This window comes from Nyctereutes procyonoides, unplaced genomic scaffold, assembly GCF_905146905.1.
Source record: "Nyctereutes procyonoides isolate TBG_1078 unplaced genomic scaffold, NYPRO_anot_genome, whole genome shotgun sequence".
NCBI lineage: Eukaryota > Metazoa > Chordata > Mammalia > Carnivora > Canidae > Nyctereutes > Nyctereutes procyonoides.
The window spans coordinates 2512372-2529006 of NW_026575028.1; the positions used below are offsets into that span (position 1 = coordinate 2512372).

At 45.4% G+C, this 16635-nt stretch overlaps 1 protein-coding gene across 6 annotated transcripts in view; it reads right to left on the reverse strand.

Annotated features, from left to right (window-relative positions):
* The window catches only part of WNT5B (Wnt family member 5B), a 109388-nt gene that overhangs the window by 86764 nt on the left and 5989 nt on the right, over window positions 1-16635 (reverse strand). For 3 of the 6 annotated variants that reach the window (XM_055315325.1, XM_055315324.1, XM_055315323.1), the window contains 2 exons: window positions 12880-12961; window positions 12642-12727 (listed from right to left, as the gene is read on the reverse strand). The exons of 2 other annotated variants lie outside the window; for them this stretch is intronic. In XM_055315325.1, coding sequence (XP_055171300.1) covers window positions 12642-12727; window positions 12880-12919 — 126 coding nt within the window. In that variant the 5' untranslated portion in view covers window positions 12920-12961. Of the gene's footprint in view, window positions 1-12641; window positions 12728-12879; window positions 15660-16635 lie in introns of those variants that run through there. One more of the 6 variants, XM_055315322.1, reaches the window with a different exon arrangement.

Here is a 16635-nt window from a genome sequence, read left to right on the forward strand (position 1 = left end):
AGATTAAGGGAAATGAACGACACTCTAAGGAAGAAAAACCTACGTTTAATTGGGGTTCCCGAGGGCGCCGAAAGGGACAGAGGGCCAGAATATGTATTTGAACAAATCCTAGCTGAAAACTTTCCCAATCTGGGAAGGGAAACAGGCATTCAGATCCAGGAAATAGAGAGATCCCCCCCTAAAATCAATAAAAACCGTTCAACACCTCGACATCTAATAGTGAAGCTTGCAAATTCCAAAGATAAAGAGAAGATCCTTAAAGCAGCAAGAGACAAGAAGTCCCTGACTTTCATGGGGAGGAATATTAGGGTAACAGCAGACCTCTCCACAGAGACCTGGCAGGCCAGAAAGGGCTGGCAGGATATATTCAGGGTCCTAAATGAGAAGAACATGCAACCAAGAATACTTTATCCAGCGAGAAGGGGTGTTTTCCCTCAAGGGCCCAAGTCTGGTGAAGAAACAAACAAAAAGCAAATAGTTAAAGGAATGTGCTAGGTTGTGTGTTAGAATTTGGGCGGACAATTTTGTTAGAATTTTGGGAGCTTCAAGGAGAAAGTAATTTTGCCCAAGGAGGCCAGGAAGCATGAGAAGAGGGCTCCTCTGAATGAATCTAGTGGTAAATGTGGTCACCTGATGGGCTTGCAAAGTGCAAAAGGGCACTGTCAATAGGGGAGGAGGGAACGTGCAAAGGTCCAGGGCAGAATAACTCAGGCAGGAAGGGCTTGGAACTCCACATTTTGGGGGTGAGGCTTCAGCTGCTCTTGGGTCCCTAGTGAAAAGGCTGACACTGGCTATGAGCTCACCAGATTCTGTAGCTAATTCTCATTATCAGTTGGGAAAGTTTAGAACAGTTTTGCGCAGGGATCATAGCAGAGTTCAAACCCTTGCTGAATGCGTTGTTAGAGGTTCATAAACATCACACAGAGTGGCCACAATGCAGTCACTGGAGTCCACTAAAGACGAATAACCTCAGTGATGTCAGATGCTCAGTCCGTGTGAGTTTGCTCATCTGCTAAATATGGCAATGGATGAGGCCAGTGACATGCTGAACAAAAGAGGGTTTCACCGTCAAATATGGGAAACACTCCCCCTCCTCAGGGATTCACATTTGCCTATGAACACGTTAAAGTTTGTGGCGGGGGGAAACCAAAGTGTTTAATTTGGTCAAAACCAGCATTTCTCAAACTTATTTAATCACACAATTCTTCCCCCTCCCCCCTCTCCCACCAAATATCTCTTAATCTCTAGGGAGGAAACACATGTGGGAAACTGCTGGATGAAATGGTTAGCAGCCTGCCTTCCAGCCATTAAAACCCATGGCTGTATGGACTGAGGATAAGTCACTGGGCTGGAACTGGAGCAACTGAAATATAACTGAAGCACAGACACTAACATTCATTCTAAGAAGATAAAGGGACTGCGGGTGGGCATGACTCTGGGAACGGGTGTGATGCTAACGGTGAATGGAAAGCCCAGTGTGAGGACAGAAATGATGCAGAACGCCTGAAAATGTTCTAAGGGGAAACCAAACTGGTGGAAAGCTAAAGGCAGGAAAACTTTGATCAGAAGGGATAAAGGACCCAATCAGTCAGGAAAGTTTGGGAAAGTAAGAGGGTCCTGTGTAGATTCCTCTGGTAAGGCTGAGATAGGGCTAGGGGCGGGGGGCCTTCAGGAGAACACTCTGCCTCAGTGTAAGAGAAGTCGAGTCCTCGGGGACCACAGGCCTGTGAGAGGGATGCCAGGCAGCCTGAGGAAGAGAAGGGAGAGTCCAGGGAGAAAGCACAGCGTGACCAACAAGGAGGAGGAGAAGAATCAGATAACCTTGGGATGAGAAGGGCTAATGAGTACCTGGGACGCTGGAACAGCAAGCCACCCTTACCTGGAACCCATGCTCTCCTGGTGCAAACAGTCACAGGTTCACCCTTTCCCTCCTGGGGCCTCTGGCACCTTGCTCTGCTACCCACACTGTCTCTCGTGCATCTTATGCCCCCTTCCTGACCCATTGCCAAGTTCTCCTTACCTCTGGTCCCCCTGCAGCCATTGCCCTGTTACTGACTTTGCTGCCCAGTTTCTTTGTTTTTTTTTTTTTTTTTTTTTTTTAAGATTTCATTTATTTATTCATGAGAGACAGAGACAGAGAGAGGCAGAGACACAGGCAGAGGGAAAAGCAGGCTCCATACAGGGAGCCTGATATGGGACTTGAACCTGGGACTCCAGGATCACATCCTGGGCTGAAGGCAGGGGCTAAACCGCTGAGCTACCCAGAGATCCCTGCCCAGCTTCTTTGAAAGGAGCTCCAGGGCTATACTTACAACCTCCTGGATAGACTAGCCACCTCCAATTCAACCTGTGCAAAGGTGAATCTGCAGGTGCCTGGGTGGCTCAGCGGGTTAAGCTCTGTCTTCAGCTCAGGTAGTGATCCCAGGGTCCTGGGATTGAGTCTAGCAGCAGGCTTCCCGCTCAGCGGGATTTCTGCTCCTCCCTCTCCCTCTGCCCCCCTCCCCCTCAGCTGTGCTCACTCTCTCTCTCTCAAACAAATAAAATATTTAAAAAAAAGACCCACAAAACCCAAAAGCCAAAATGAATCTGCCCCCTTCCCATCAATCCAGCCCCGAAGGCAGTCATTCCCATGAGGGCCACAGCCATGTTCCAGTCAGCCAGACCTCAAGCCCAGCAAGTCACTGCCCATGACTACACGCAGGTGGCAAGTTTCATCAAATCTGCCTCCCTGCCTCCCTGCCGCTCTGTGGAGTCTCACTGTGCCACCTGACCCCTATTATAGTGGCCGTATAAATGTTCTACATACTCAAAACCTGTGAGAGCAAAAGCATCACACACAGGCCGCCGCTCTCCCTCTGAGCTTCCCCAGACGCCAATCAGAAGACATCAGTAATGGATCACAGCTCTTGTTCCTGCAGAGCCTGCACTTGGCCTCACGATCCTCCTTAACAAAGTGTACGATCCAAAGAAGCCAGTAGCCGCCAATAAAAGTTGACACTCAAGATGACACTCAAGCATACATTTTATCACAGTTGAACAACTCTGAAACCTGAATGCAAATGCCAATGTCAAACACATTTCCATGCAGTCGTGACATAACTGTCACTGCCTCTGAGTGGCAGAACTCGGTCACAGTTTTTCATATCATTGTCACCTCATCTGAGTAGTGTGCATGGTTGGTACTACCTGCGCTGAGTTTAACTGCCATTTTAAATGTCTTCAAAAAGATGACACCGTGATTCAGCACTGAAACCCAAAGTTATTGGTACACAGAAAGGCATGGAAACAGAACAACAGAATATAAATTTTACATTAAATATTTGCCACTGGAGGAATGATCAAAATTCTAAATTTTATTGCAAAACAATAATCTAAAGCTTCATGGGACCTAAGAAAGATACCCACAGGTAGAAAAAGTTAAGCTACTTCCTACAAAAATATGCTGATTACAGGCCGAACAATGCACGTGGAGGTAAGAGAAATGGATGAATCCTTCGGAACATATGAAAGAAACTGCAAAGCAAGAGTGGCTGGCATCATTTCCTGTGTTCCACAGGATTATCTCAGAGGCACTGTATTGTAGCTTATTGACAGGGTTGGTCTTTCTTTGCCACACAGAAATAAAAGTAGAGTGTAAAACCAAAGGCATCTTAGAGTTGATAAGCTCTTGGTTCTTGTCAGGCTTAGCATCTCAATACTTTTTCGTGCAGTGCCTGGGCCAAAGGAAATGCCCAATAGTAGGGGAGCCTGAGTGGCTCAGTCTGCTAAGCATGTCCTGGGATCAGGCCCCAGGAGGGCTGCCTGCTCAGCAGGGAGTTCTGCTTCTCCCTCTCCCTCTGCCCCACCCCCCACTCATTCTTTCTTTCTCAAATAAATAAAATCTAATGGTTCCATTTCTTAAGTAGTTAAGTCCAATGAAGTTAATAAGCCTTTATGTTCCAACAATTTAGTAGCCATTTGAAAAGATGATACACATAAATTGAAAGAAAAAACATATTCTTTCATCTTAAATTACTTCACAATAACTCTTGTAGGTGAAAACCCATAACCCCCTTTAGAGACTGGGAAGTTGAAGCTCGGAGTTGGGTGACTTTCCCCAGGTTCCAGAGCTAATAGATGGTTCAGCCTTATAATATAGTAATTTGTGCCTTAAAAAAAAATAGTCCTCCTTTAGAGCATAAGCTCCTCAGAGACAAGGAGCCTCAGTCATGTCTGTAGTTGGCAGAACTCAGCACAACATCATGCCACAAATAGACGGTGAATAAACAGTTCTTGTATTAAATCATCTCCATCCAAAGAACCCCTCTTCTTATAGTACCTCTGGCATTTTTAGGAGTCAACTGAGCTTGCCACGTTGAAGAGGATGGTGAGGAAAAGATACCAAAGGAAACAGAAGGAAGAGAAAAGAGTTGATTGTAGGGCCTGCACGGAGGCGGCCAAGAGTTGCCGGGGTGGTGACCCTCCTGCCGGCAGCAAGGAAGCCAGGGAACAACTCAGAAGCCTCCGGGTGGGCTGCTTGGCCTTCTCCGACTTGGATCTGCGGGGCCTGGAAGGCAGTGGCTGTGTCGCCGTGTTGCAGTCCGGGCCTGATGCCTGGTGAATCCACTGCCAGGCCCACACTGAAAAGCTCCTGTCACAGCTCTCGGCCCCTCCGCACCTTCCCAGCAGGCGCTCTGGCCGGCAGGGTACTAAGTGGCTCCAGCTGTCTGTCAGGAGACCCCACGTGACTTCTGTGTAGTGACCGAGCACAGTGAAATCCCAGCCGCACACACTTAGCCTGACGCAGGGCCGTGAGCCACATTTCCCAGTTATCTGTCCCGAGAAAGGGTTTATATTTCCCCTCTGGAGAAAGATCCCCTCTGAGGAGAGTGCAGAGTATGTTGGAGCGAGAACAGCTGTCCGCAGGAATTCGTTTAATTCACTTCACCTCACATACCCTCTAAATCCTGAGGCTGAGGTATGTATGGATGTTTAATACGGGGTGGCTGACAGAAAATGTGTCCCCAGGGAAAAAGCCAAGGAGCAAGTCCATGAGGATTAAGTGGATCTGCCATGGCGAAACGCTGACAAGCCCATGCAGCTGACATGACAGCAAGTGAAGAAGGCAGGATTCATAGACCTCCCGAGACCGCAGAAGTCATCTGGCGGAAGTTACACGTGAGACAGAGCTTAGTAAACAGGGCCATACAGAAACAATCTGGGACCGGAGTCAATCAGTGTGGAGATCTCACCAAAGCCCTGAAGCGGGAAGTTCCCACATTCCTCCTCCTGGACCTCCCAGTTCTCAAACTGTCCATTCCTGAGTAGGCAATCTGCCCAAAAGGGTGGCCACCCCCCAACCCTCATCCCAAAACAAATCCTAATGGTACCTCCTATGATCTTCCGCATCTGAGGACACAAGTGCCACTTTCAAGGCCCCCTAAAACATATCCCTTCATGGATCCTCACCACACCTCAGGGAAGTTGTGGGGGCTCGCAAGAGCTCCTCAAGAAACTGTTACTCAGGAAAAGGCAAGTATTGGCCTGAGGTCAGATGGTGAGTTCTCACACTCAAACCTCTCCAAGTCAGGACTTGTCTACCTCATCTTTAATCCAAACACCTCAAAGTATTCTTACTACCACACAAATTGGCAAATGGCAGAGTGAAATGATTTGCCTGAGGTCACATACACATGCAAAGCATTATCATATTATCACCTGCTCTGGGAAAATGATTCCCATGAACTACAAGCTTGCTAGCTGATGGAAAGAACAGGCTGTTGTGGGAGACTTGACTCATCCCTGATGACGGACATGCCATTGAAATATGACTCCTAGAAATGCTTTTCAGAATATTTAATAAGATGGTTGATACTCAATTAGAATTTTGTGTTATCTCAAATTCGCTCCAATTATCTTAAGAGGTGTCATGAAATACAACACTAAAATTCACACGTCAAAGACACACAGCATGTTGTATTTTGGGAAAAGAGAGAGAAGAGTTCTCACAACATGTGAAACACATATAATGACACATGTTTCCGTTCCAAAAAGTTTGCTTTTATTTTCAGGGGACTTTCACTCGCCTATAAGCTTCTTAAATTATGAAAAGACAGTACAGATATAGAAAGCTCAAGTTACTGTGGAATTTGAACATCCCTAAGATCCCTGAGCTCTAACCACTAGGTGCCTCACTCAGCCAACACTCCCCCTTCAACAAACCAGCTGTCAGATGGGGCTTTCATGCACAAGTCATCTGTTCCAAAGGAAGTCCCTAGGCTTCTGAGCTCCTGGAACCCTAACAATATTGACTAGTGACAACTGCAGGATTTTCTACTTATTTATACAAGAACACAACATTCAACACTCTCTCTATATAAGAAATTTATATTTAGGCAATTTTTCACAGCTTGACTGGCTTCTCTAAGGATGTTCAGGTCACTTCCTCTATTGATTCCTAATGCAGGATGCCTCAGAGTCCTGAATTAGCTACTCGATATGTTTCAAAGTTTCTTCTTTAGTGATGCAAACAATGTATCCAAGAGTACATAACCCACAAAACAAGAGAAAGTAACTGCAAATATAATATCTGGTAACCCTATGACATATTAAGAATGCTCACACTCAATAAAAGACAAATAATCCAATTTTTTAAATGGGCAAAGGATAAATAGACATTTCTCCACAGAAGATGTACAGATGGCCAATAACACAAATTAAAACCACAATGAAATGTCACTTCATATGTATCTCAGTCTTACATAGCCTGGGTAGCTTAAACAACAAATTTATTTTCTCACAGTTATGGAGCCTGGCAGTCCAAAATTAAGGGGTAAGAAAGGTTGAGTTCTGGTGAAGGCTCCCTTCCTATTTCGCAGACAGCCACTTCTCACTGTGTCCTCAACAAGGCAAAGAGACAGTGTGTGTACTCTGATGTCTCTTCTTATAAGGATACTAATCCCACCATGAGTGCTCCCCATTAAATCCTCAGCTAGCCCTAATTACTTCCCAAAGGCCCCATACCCATCACATTGGGAGTTATGGCTTCAACATGTGAATCTGAGGAGAACATAAATCAGTCTATACCAATACCTACTGGGATGGCTATAATAAAAAAAAGTCAGACAATAACAGGTGCTAACAAGAATGTGGAGAAACTGGAACACTTACACACTGCTGGTGGCACTATAGAGTGGTAGAGCTGCTTCAAAAAGTAGTCTGCTAGTTCCTCAAAAGGCTAACATGGAATGACCAAATGACCCAGTGACTCACTGCTAGCTCTCTGATCAGGAGACTCGAATACTGGAACACAAGTGTTGGTAACAACACTATCCATAATAGCTAAAACGTAAAAACAACCCTAATGTCCATCAACTGATGAAAGAAGAAAAGGTGATATATGTGTACAGTGGAATAGTATTCAGCCACAAGGAGAAATGAAATACTGACCCATGCTATAAAACTGATTAACCTTGAAATCGTCATGCTAAACAACAGAATCCAGTACAAAACACCACATATCGCATGATTCCATTTTTATGAAATGTCCAGAGTAGACAAATCTATAGAGGCAGAAAGCAGACTGGTGGTGGCCTGGGACTGGTAGGGGGACATGGGAAAAACAGAGTGACTGATAATGGGTATGGGGATTCTTTCAGGGGGTATGGAAATGTTCTAAAACTGATTGTGAGATGGTTGCAGAACTCAGTGAATATAATAAAAACCACTGAGTTGTAGACCTTAAATCACTGAATTGTAATGGTATGTGAATTATATCTCAATAAAACTTTATATACATATGTAAACTAAGTGGTAGTTAACATCCCTGGAATCCAGCTGACACATGCCCTAGGAGTAAGTGCCATGCCCTATAGTGAGGCCTCCTCTAAACCCAAAATAATAAACTGAGCTCTAACAAGATGTACCAAAAAAAGATGAAGTTAGGGTTTGAGTCCTGCCAATTTAAAGTTTGTGCTTTCTAGTGATCCACAGTAATAAAGTGTTAAACCAAACCAAACAACTGGCACAAAGTGATCACCCAGCAATTAAACTGTCTGCCAAAACAAGAATCAACACACTTGAGAATGCTAACAAATGAAAATTTCACTGGATTATCTTAACATCAAATTGGAGATGGTAGAAGAAAGAGTCAGCGAACACTAAGACACATCAATAGAAGCTACCTAATCTGAAGCACAGAGAGAAAAGAGGATTAAAGAGAAATGAACTATATTTCAGAACCTTAGTCATAGTATCCATCAGTCTAATACAAATATAATTAAAATATCACAAGAGGATAATAAAAAACCACCAAAAGAATAACCAAAAATTTCCCAAATGTGATGAAAACCACTAACTGATAGCTATAAGAAGCTTACCAGATGGCAAGAAAGATAAACATTAAAAGAACCATGTCTAGACCCATCATAGTCAAAATTCTGAAAGATAAAGATAAAATCTTGAAAGTAGTGGAGGATGGGGATGGAGGAGACACATTATGCACAGGAACAAAAAGTTTTTAAAAAGATAGCCAATTTCTCATCAAAAACTACGGGGGGGGGGTGTGCCTCGGTGGCTCAGTCAGTTAAAGCACCTGCCTTCGGCTCAGGTTATGATCTCAGGGTCCTGGGATCAAGCCCCATATCAGGCTCCACAGTCAGTAGGGAGTCTGCTTGCGATTCTCTCTCTCTCTGCCCCTCCTGCTCATGCTGTCTCTCTCTCTCTCTCTCTCTCTCTTTTTCTCTCTCTCTCTCTAAAATAAATAAATAAGTACATCTTTTAAAAAATAAATAATTTAAGACTGATGAATTACTGATTTCTACTTTTGAAACTAATAACGTATGTTAACTAATTGAATTTAAATTTAAAAAAATACTGAAAGAAACCAAAAAAAAGAAAACTCCTATTAATAAACTAGAAATCTCTTCTAATAAAAATAGATATATAAATGACAGATTATTATATTAACCAAATATCTAGAATAATCCAAATATCCATCAAAAGGGAATAAACAAATTGTCTTACATTCTTTCAATGGAATGCTACTCAGCAATAAAAAGGAGGTAAAAGCAACCAAAAAGCTAAAAGAAAAAACAGAATTCTGGTACAGTTCTATTTATGTGAAATTCTAGAACAGGTCAAAGTAATCTAAAATGTCATAAATCATGTCAGTGTTTGCTTGAAGGGGGGGAGTAGCCTGTGGAGATTATAAGGGGGGACTTTCTCAGGAAGCAGAGATAGGATTGAGGTGGTGGCTGCATGGGTGTCCAGATTTACTAAAGTGTGCACTTATAACCTGTGAATTTTACTGTATACAAATTATACTCAATAAAGTTGATTAAAAAGGAAAAGTGGGGAGCATCCCCACCGCTCAGCTGTGGCAATGTAGGGCAGCATGTGAAGAAACAGAGGACATGATATATGAAGTGTAGGAGTCTGGGCACTGACAGTTTACCGAACCCCCAGAAACAGACTGTGGAAGTAAGATCACGATATTTTCTCAGAAGCGTGCACTCCCTTCTGAACCAGAGCTACCAAGAGCACACCATCTCCCAGCTCACTCTGAGGGTGACCACCGCAGGTTTTTAAGGATGAAAGGAGGATGCCACTTAAGAACAGTCCTCAGCACATGGATGGTGAACAGTACGCTTCGAGAATCTCACTCAAAAGAAAATATTTAAAAAGCTGTCTAGTAAGCTTCTGACTAGGATTCTCTTTGATTTGGTTACAGTATAATAAACTGTATGTATCCAATAATGCCATGTTATTGAGGTCCAATGACTGCTGAATTGAGAGGCTTGTGAAGCTTTATTAAAGCCGTGCTTAACTATGAAAATAATACCAACTCCATCCCTTCTTTCCAGACATAACCAAGCTTTTGGTGATGTCAGCAGAATAAGTGACTGGCGATTGCACAACAGCATTTTTCGTGGTTGTTTAGGAGCATAATTAGAGCAAATGGCTAAGTGATTTCTGTGCAAGCACCCTGTGAAGTGCTTTCCACACATTCTGTGTAATCCTCACCATGGCCTCTTAAGGGCTTTAACAGACCAGAAAACTGAGGAAACTGAAGTCAAGTGGGTTTGGGAATATAAAGGAAAAAAGCGTGTACTCATTATAGGATATAACTTGTTTTTGATCCTTTGGGATACTATTTCACCTCACCAGACAAGCTTCTACAAAGTTTCAAAGACTCTTTTCTAGAAATAAAGAAATAAGAAGACAAGTGCCAGATATGAATCACTGCTGAGTCGACACCTGGGGCTGCATTTTATCAGTGGATTTAAGAAGTCTCTGTCTGGGCCACATTTCCACTCTGCACCTTTCCACTTCTGCAGATAGGAGTGGTTATAAACCACTTTCATACACACCGTCTCAATCCTACTAACTACTCTGTGAGTCAGGCAAGGCGGGGCTGAGTTGTGAACCCGTTTACGAATGAGGACAGGGAGACTTGCCCAAGCTCCCTGGTAACACAGGGGCAGAAACCACAGACTTCTGATTCCCAAGTGACTGCTGGGAGGCTGAGCATCAAGGAGTACCAGGGGCCTGGGCCCATGGGACATCTGCTCTTTGCCTAATATTTCCTATCTCAATTTCAACTCTTAGTGAGTAGATATTCAACATGAAGATGACATTCTAACTATCCTATTTGGCAAAATAACAGAAGGAACGCTAAGGCAGGCACCAAGAAATGACGCAGGTCATCTTGGTAAATAGTAATCCATAATATAACCTTATTTATTAGATGCTACAGATTCTAAAATGTACCATTATTTTATATCACTAAGAAAGAAAGGTTCTGGGATCCCTGGGTGGCGCAGCGGTTTGGCGCCTGCCTTTGGCCCAGGGCGCGATCCTGGCGACCCGGGATCGAATCCCACGTCGGGCTCCCGGTGCGTGGAGCCTGCTTCTCCCTCTGCCTGTGTCTCTGCCTCTCTCTCTCTCTCTCTCTCTCTCACTGTGTGCCTATCATTAAAAAAAAAAAAAGAAAGAAAGGTTCTTGAATTAAACTATGACACGTACTGATTTTAAGATGTGTCCTAATCTCAGATCTATGAAAATTTATCTTAGTACTGATAAAAGATGACAATTCAAGACCAGTTTTCTCAAACTGGGGATTATAATCTCTTCAGAAGCCACCAGCTCATTAATTTATCACTATTGTTAACCAGTAACAATGCTGAGTGCTGGGCCTGTCAGTGGGAAGACAGGAGCAAAGATGAGTAAAGGCATCATCTCCAGCATTCAGAACCCACCTCTCAGATCAGGTTCTTAAGGAGAATTCCAAGAACCAGGAGCTGCAGAGCTTTGAACAGTGTTTTTCATGTCTTCTTTATCTCCTCAAAGTCAAGATGAGTCAAATTATGAGACACTCAGTTCTTCTGGACCAAACTCTGAGCAGGTACCTGGAGCAACTCAGTGACAATTTCTTGACACTTCTTTTTTTTCCCCCCTCAGTGACAAATTAAAGACAGGCGCTAATACCGAGTACATACTAAGTGCCAGGAATTGTCCTGATTCACATCCATTATCACATTGAATTCCCCAAATAACCTTATGAGCTGGGCCTTATTAACCCATTAATAATGTTTAAAGGATGAAGAACTAATGGCTCAGAAAAGCTGAATAGCCAGAGTGTGGTTGATCAGGATTCAAACCTGAGTCCATTTTGCTTCCCAAAGGCCATGTGCTTTCTATTGGACAGGGGACAGAAAGCAGGGAGTATGAAAGCTTTTGAAATTTTGAAAATCATTGCTAAACTAACTTGAAATCTAAAAGGCTGATATTCTATCTAAACAATGACACAGTAAATAACAAAAGCCTTTGGCTACAGGACACCTCACTCAAGCTGGGGACCCGTTTGATCTGTAGGATGGCTGTCCACCTTTTGGAGGTGATCTGAGTACAGTCCTAGCTGCATGTGGGAAGACAACTTAGCCAACCACATAACTGGCAGTGAAAAAAGACGTGAACACAAGTAACTGCAACATAGGGCAAAGTGTGGAAAGGGCCATCATAACGAATGTCTCCTGAATGGTAACAGCTCTTTGGGGGGCCAACTTCAAGCCACAGAGAGATTATTTCTGACAGAGATGACCAGGGAGATGCCATCTGAGCTATATCGTAAGAATAGGTAGGTATGGATAGGAAGAGAAGGAAGGGGAAAGAAGGGGTCTGAGAGGAACAAATGGCATGAGCAAACACTAAGAAACAGGACTTCTGGTTTGGCTGCAAAATAGGGAAATGGCAGGAGAGAAATCTGGAAAGCTGGGTCAGGGTAAGATTTTGGAGGGCACTGAATAGCAGAGTAAAGATATGTGTTTGATAGGGAAGTAAGGAGTCACCCATGAATTTTGAGCAGGACAGGGGCCTAGAGCAATAGCAGGATTCATGTGGGAACAGGGTAAGAGTGTCCTTGTGGGGTGTGGTCCAGGGACACACAGCTAAGGGGGAAACTGAGGCCATAATTCACATCTGATCATAACTCGCACTCCGGCAGTGGTACAGAACTAGGAAGCAAGACAGATAACAATTCTAAAGGATTTAGGGGAGACAAAAACAAGGGAAATAATAGAAATGCTTTAGAACAGTGGTGCTTAGTCAGGGAAGACATTGCCCCCACCCAACACCTGGCAATGTCTAGCAACACTTTTACTTACCACTCCTCGGTGGGGGGGGGTGCCTCTGGCATCTGGGGTGTTGAGGTCAGAGATGCTGCTAAACAGTCCACGAGGCACAGGACAGCCTTCCTCAACCAAGAGTTATCAGGTCCAGAAACACCATTTTAGGACCATAAGGAAACAAGAGTGGTAAAGATGTGACACTGGCCCTGCAGCTCAAAAGACAAAAGGGTAAAGAAACCCAGGGGCTGGCCCCACACAGACTACAACTGCTCACCAAGGCAATAGACCACACGCCTTTTCATCATTCCTCTCATCTATGATCTTGTGCACCTGCTACCGGCCAGGCCCCAAGACACCTAGAAGGTGAGAACAGGCACAGTCCTCATTCTCAAGGCATCGCCACCGGGAAGGGAGAAAGTATGTAGGAAACACACCAATCTAGGGGCTCCTGGGTGGCTCAGTTGGTTAAGTGTCTGCCTTCGGCTCAGGTCATGATCCCGGGGTCCTAGGATGAAGCCCTGCAGCAGGCTCCTTGCTTCTCTCTCTCCTCCCTGCTCATTCGCTCTCTCTCTCTCTCTCTCTCTCCCTCAAATAAAGCCTTGAAACAAAAAAAAGAATGACTCCGAGGTTTGTGGCACAAGAAGGATGAGGCAGAGAAGGCTGTGGGAATGGCAGGTTTAAGGGAAGAGGCCAGAAGGGAGGCAGAGATGCCTCCTCAATCTCCTAAAGGAGATGTTTCTTAAGCAATTGGACACGCCAGTCTGAAGCTCAAGGGAGACAAGCAGGCAGGGGACGAGAATTGTGGGACAGGTAGGAGTGCAGATGGCATTTCCAGCCACCAGAGTGGATGGAAAGAGAAGGTCTAAGGGAATAAAGGAAACCAGGAAAGCTGCTACCAGTGAGAGAGAAGGGGAACTCGGAGATCACACATCAGAGAGGAGACGATGGTGCAACTGCCCATAGCGACCTGGAGGAGATCTTTTCCTATCAGTTCTTTTCAAATTATACTCAAGGTGGCTTTCTTGGATGCCTGTGCTAGGCAATCTGGGATGAAAGAGATGAGATCTAGTAACTTCGAGATGGTGCCAGTCATCTGGAATGACAGCCTAGCAAGGGACATGACTGAGTGCCTGGGATGTAAGGCTCCCGGGGAGCTCCTAAACCAGTTCCTTCACCATGTCTCAATCTGGTCATAGGCATGAGTGAAAACTATCCTACCAGCAGTGGCAGCAGTGGCAGCAGTGGCAGCATGCAGGAATGTTGTAGCTTTCCTCAAGAGCAGCTGAGGATCCAGCCTGGGCAACAGGTCAGGTCAGTGCTTCATATCTTGGACCTACCACTGGGCCTGGACGGCTTCCTCTGGCTTCCTGTTCTTTCTGCATTTCTGCCCTACACTGCATGCTCAAACTGCCTGTGCCATGCACGGTCACGGGATGGGTCTGAAGCACCGGATATGGGAGGATAAAACAGTTGAGAGGCTTTGGAATACTGCACATTTGCTACTTGCATGTAGTAGAAGTTACCAGAAGGAAAGCTACTGAAGTTCAAAAACTGTATCTTGCACCTCCAGCACCTGGGGCATGTCTGGGTCATAATTGTAATATGAATAATTCAATCATCATCAGAAAATCAGTAAGGGACGGCACTCATATTAGGCAAAATGGACCAATTTCTAGCAATGAAATTGCTATACAATTCCAAAGTTCATTGCCTTAGATCAACAATAACAAATATACACTGGAAAGCTTTTGAGCCCAGACATTGTTCAGATGCTGTTTTAGCTCTGAGGATGCAGAGACTTTTTAACAAGAACTAGGAGATGAACAGGAGACTTACAGATGGCAGGAAGGGCTACAGAGGAAACAGAGAGGGCCAGGGGACAGGTGGCAATTCTGCTCGGTGAGACCTCTCTGAGGAGCTGAGGCCTGGATGAGTGGGGAGGAGCCATCGGGCACAGAGAAAGGGTAGGAGAGTCCAGGCAGAGGGAGCAGCAGGTGCAGACGCCCTGAATGAGCTTGGGGTGTTTGAGCAGTATCAGGCACACCCATGTGGGGCAGGAGCTGGGTGTGACAGAGAGAAGTGCAAGATGAGGCTGGAGAGGCAGGAGCCAGGCCGTGAAGGGCTTGGTAGACCATTGTGAAGGGCTGGGTTGTATTCATTCATTCACTCATTCATTCATTCATTCAGAGTGAGAGTGTGTATGTGCAGGAGCTGGGGAGAGGGAGAGAGAATCTCAAGCAGGCTCCAGGCTTAGCACCCAGCCCAATGTGAGGCTCGATCTCAAGACTTGAGTCAGAGACTCAGATCATGACCTGAGCTGAAATCAGGAGTTGGACGCTTAATCGACTGAGCCCCCCAGGTGCCCCAGGGCTGGGTGGAGTTTAAGTTGCAGTGGACATAAGGAGGCTCATTCTCTGGGAAGTGTGAACGTTCCCTGTGAGTTTCAGGAATGATACACAGAACCTGTAGGAAACCCCGTTGGTGATGGCTCTGTTTCTGATGCCTCTGAGAGAGGTGCCATTCTCTTAGAGAAACTGGAAGATTAGGTTAGGAGCAACTACGTCAGGCCTGGGGACGGGTAATCTCTGAGGTTCGACAAACTAACAGACCCAAGCGGAGCCGCTAGGGACAGTCTCACCTCCAGTCTGGAGAAGGGTTTTTAGCTGGGGAATCAGGTGGGTGTCTGCAAGGGCAGAGGAGTCAGGAGGGCTGACAGCAGTTTTAAATGTCAGGATTACAACAGCCCAGGCGGCTCAGCGGTTTAGTGCCGACTTCAGCCCAGGGCATGATCCTGAAGACCCAGGATCGAGTCCCACGTCAGGCTCCCTGCTTGGGGCCTGCTTCTCCCTCTGCCTGTCTCTGCCCCCCTCTCTCTCTGTGTGTCTCTCGTGAATAAATAAATAAAATCTTAAAAAAAAATAAATGTCAGGATTAGAATGCCTCGAAGTGGCAAGGTCCTCTCCAGTTTGCCACAGGGAACTCTTCCTCACACATTCCTGTGTCACAGACCCTCTCCTCCTCCCTCCCTCAGGCTACCAGCTTGGCCTTTGGGGAAGTGTCAGGGGAGACTCCCACGTGTTTCCTTTCACAGGTCTACTGTACTGCTCTGTCTCACAGCAGCAGCCAGACCTGGGCCAGGGGAGAAAGGGAAACTCTCAAATCTCAGCTGCCCCTTTATATTTAAAACTCATTTTAGGGGCAGCCCAGGTGGCTCAGTGGTTTAGCGCTGCCTTCAGCCCAGGGTGTGATCCTGGAGACCAGGGAACGAGTCCCATGTCCAGCTCCCTGCGTGGAACCTGCTTTTCCCTCTGCCTGTGTCTCTGCCTCTCTGTGTGTGTGTGTGTCATGAATAAATGAATAAAATATTAAAAAATAAATAAATAAAACTTATTTTAGATTTGCTACCACAGAGGTTATCCTTTTAAGAGTAAGAAAATATGACATGTCAAGAATTTGAGCGGTTTCCAAACACAAGGAATATATCAGGATCTGCTTAAACACCAGGACTTGCTTGAGATGGTGAGTCAGCAGGACCCTTTCCCTCTTAGCCAGGGACTCTCTCCTCTCTCAACTCAACAGGCCCACATCCGAATCCACTCTCCTCGCACTCTTAGCCAGCCCTGAACATTTGTGCTCTCCTGTCTCGGGTCATTCCTCACACTGGGCCCCTCAATTCTTCTTAATGTATGATCAAAATATCTAAGCTTGGGGCACCTGGGTTTCTGTCAGTGAAGTGTCTGCCTTTGGCTCTGGTCATGATCTCAGGGTCCTGGGATCGAGCCCCATATGGGGCCCCTGCACAGCAGGAAGCCTGCTTCTCCCTCTCCCTCTGCCCTTCCCCCCTGCTCATGCGCGCGCGCGCGCGCGCACGCGCGCGCTGCGCTCGCTCTCTCTCTCTCTCTCTCTCTCATGCTGTCTCTCTCTCTCAAATAAATAAATAAAATCTTAAAAAACTAAACAAGACAAAACATCTATCTTGATTGGGCACCGTCAATGTTGATGAGAGTCCTTCGAGAACTGGCAAGTACAT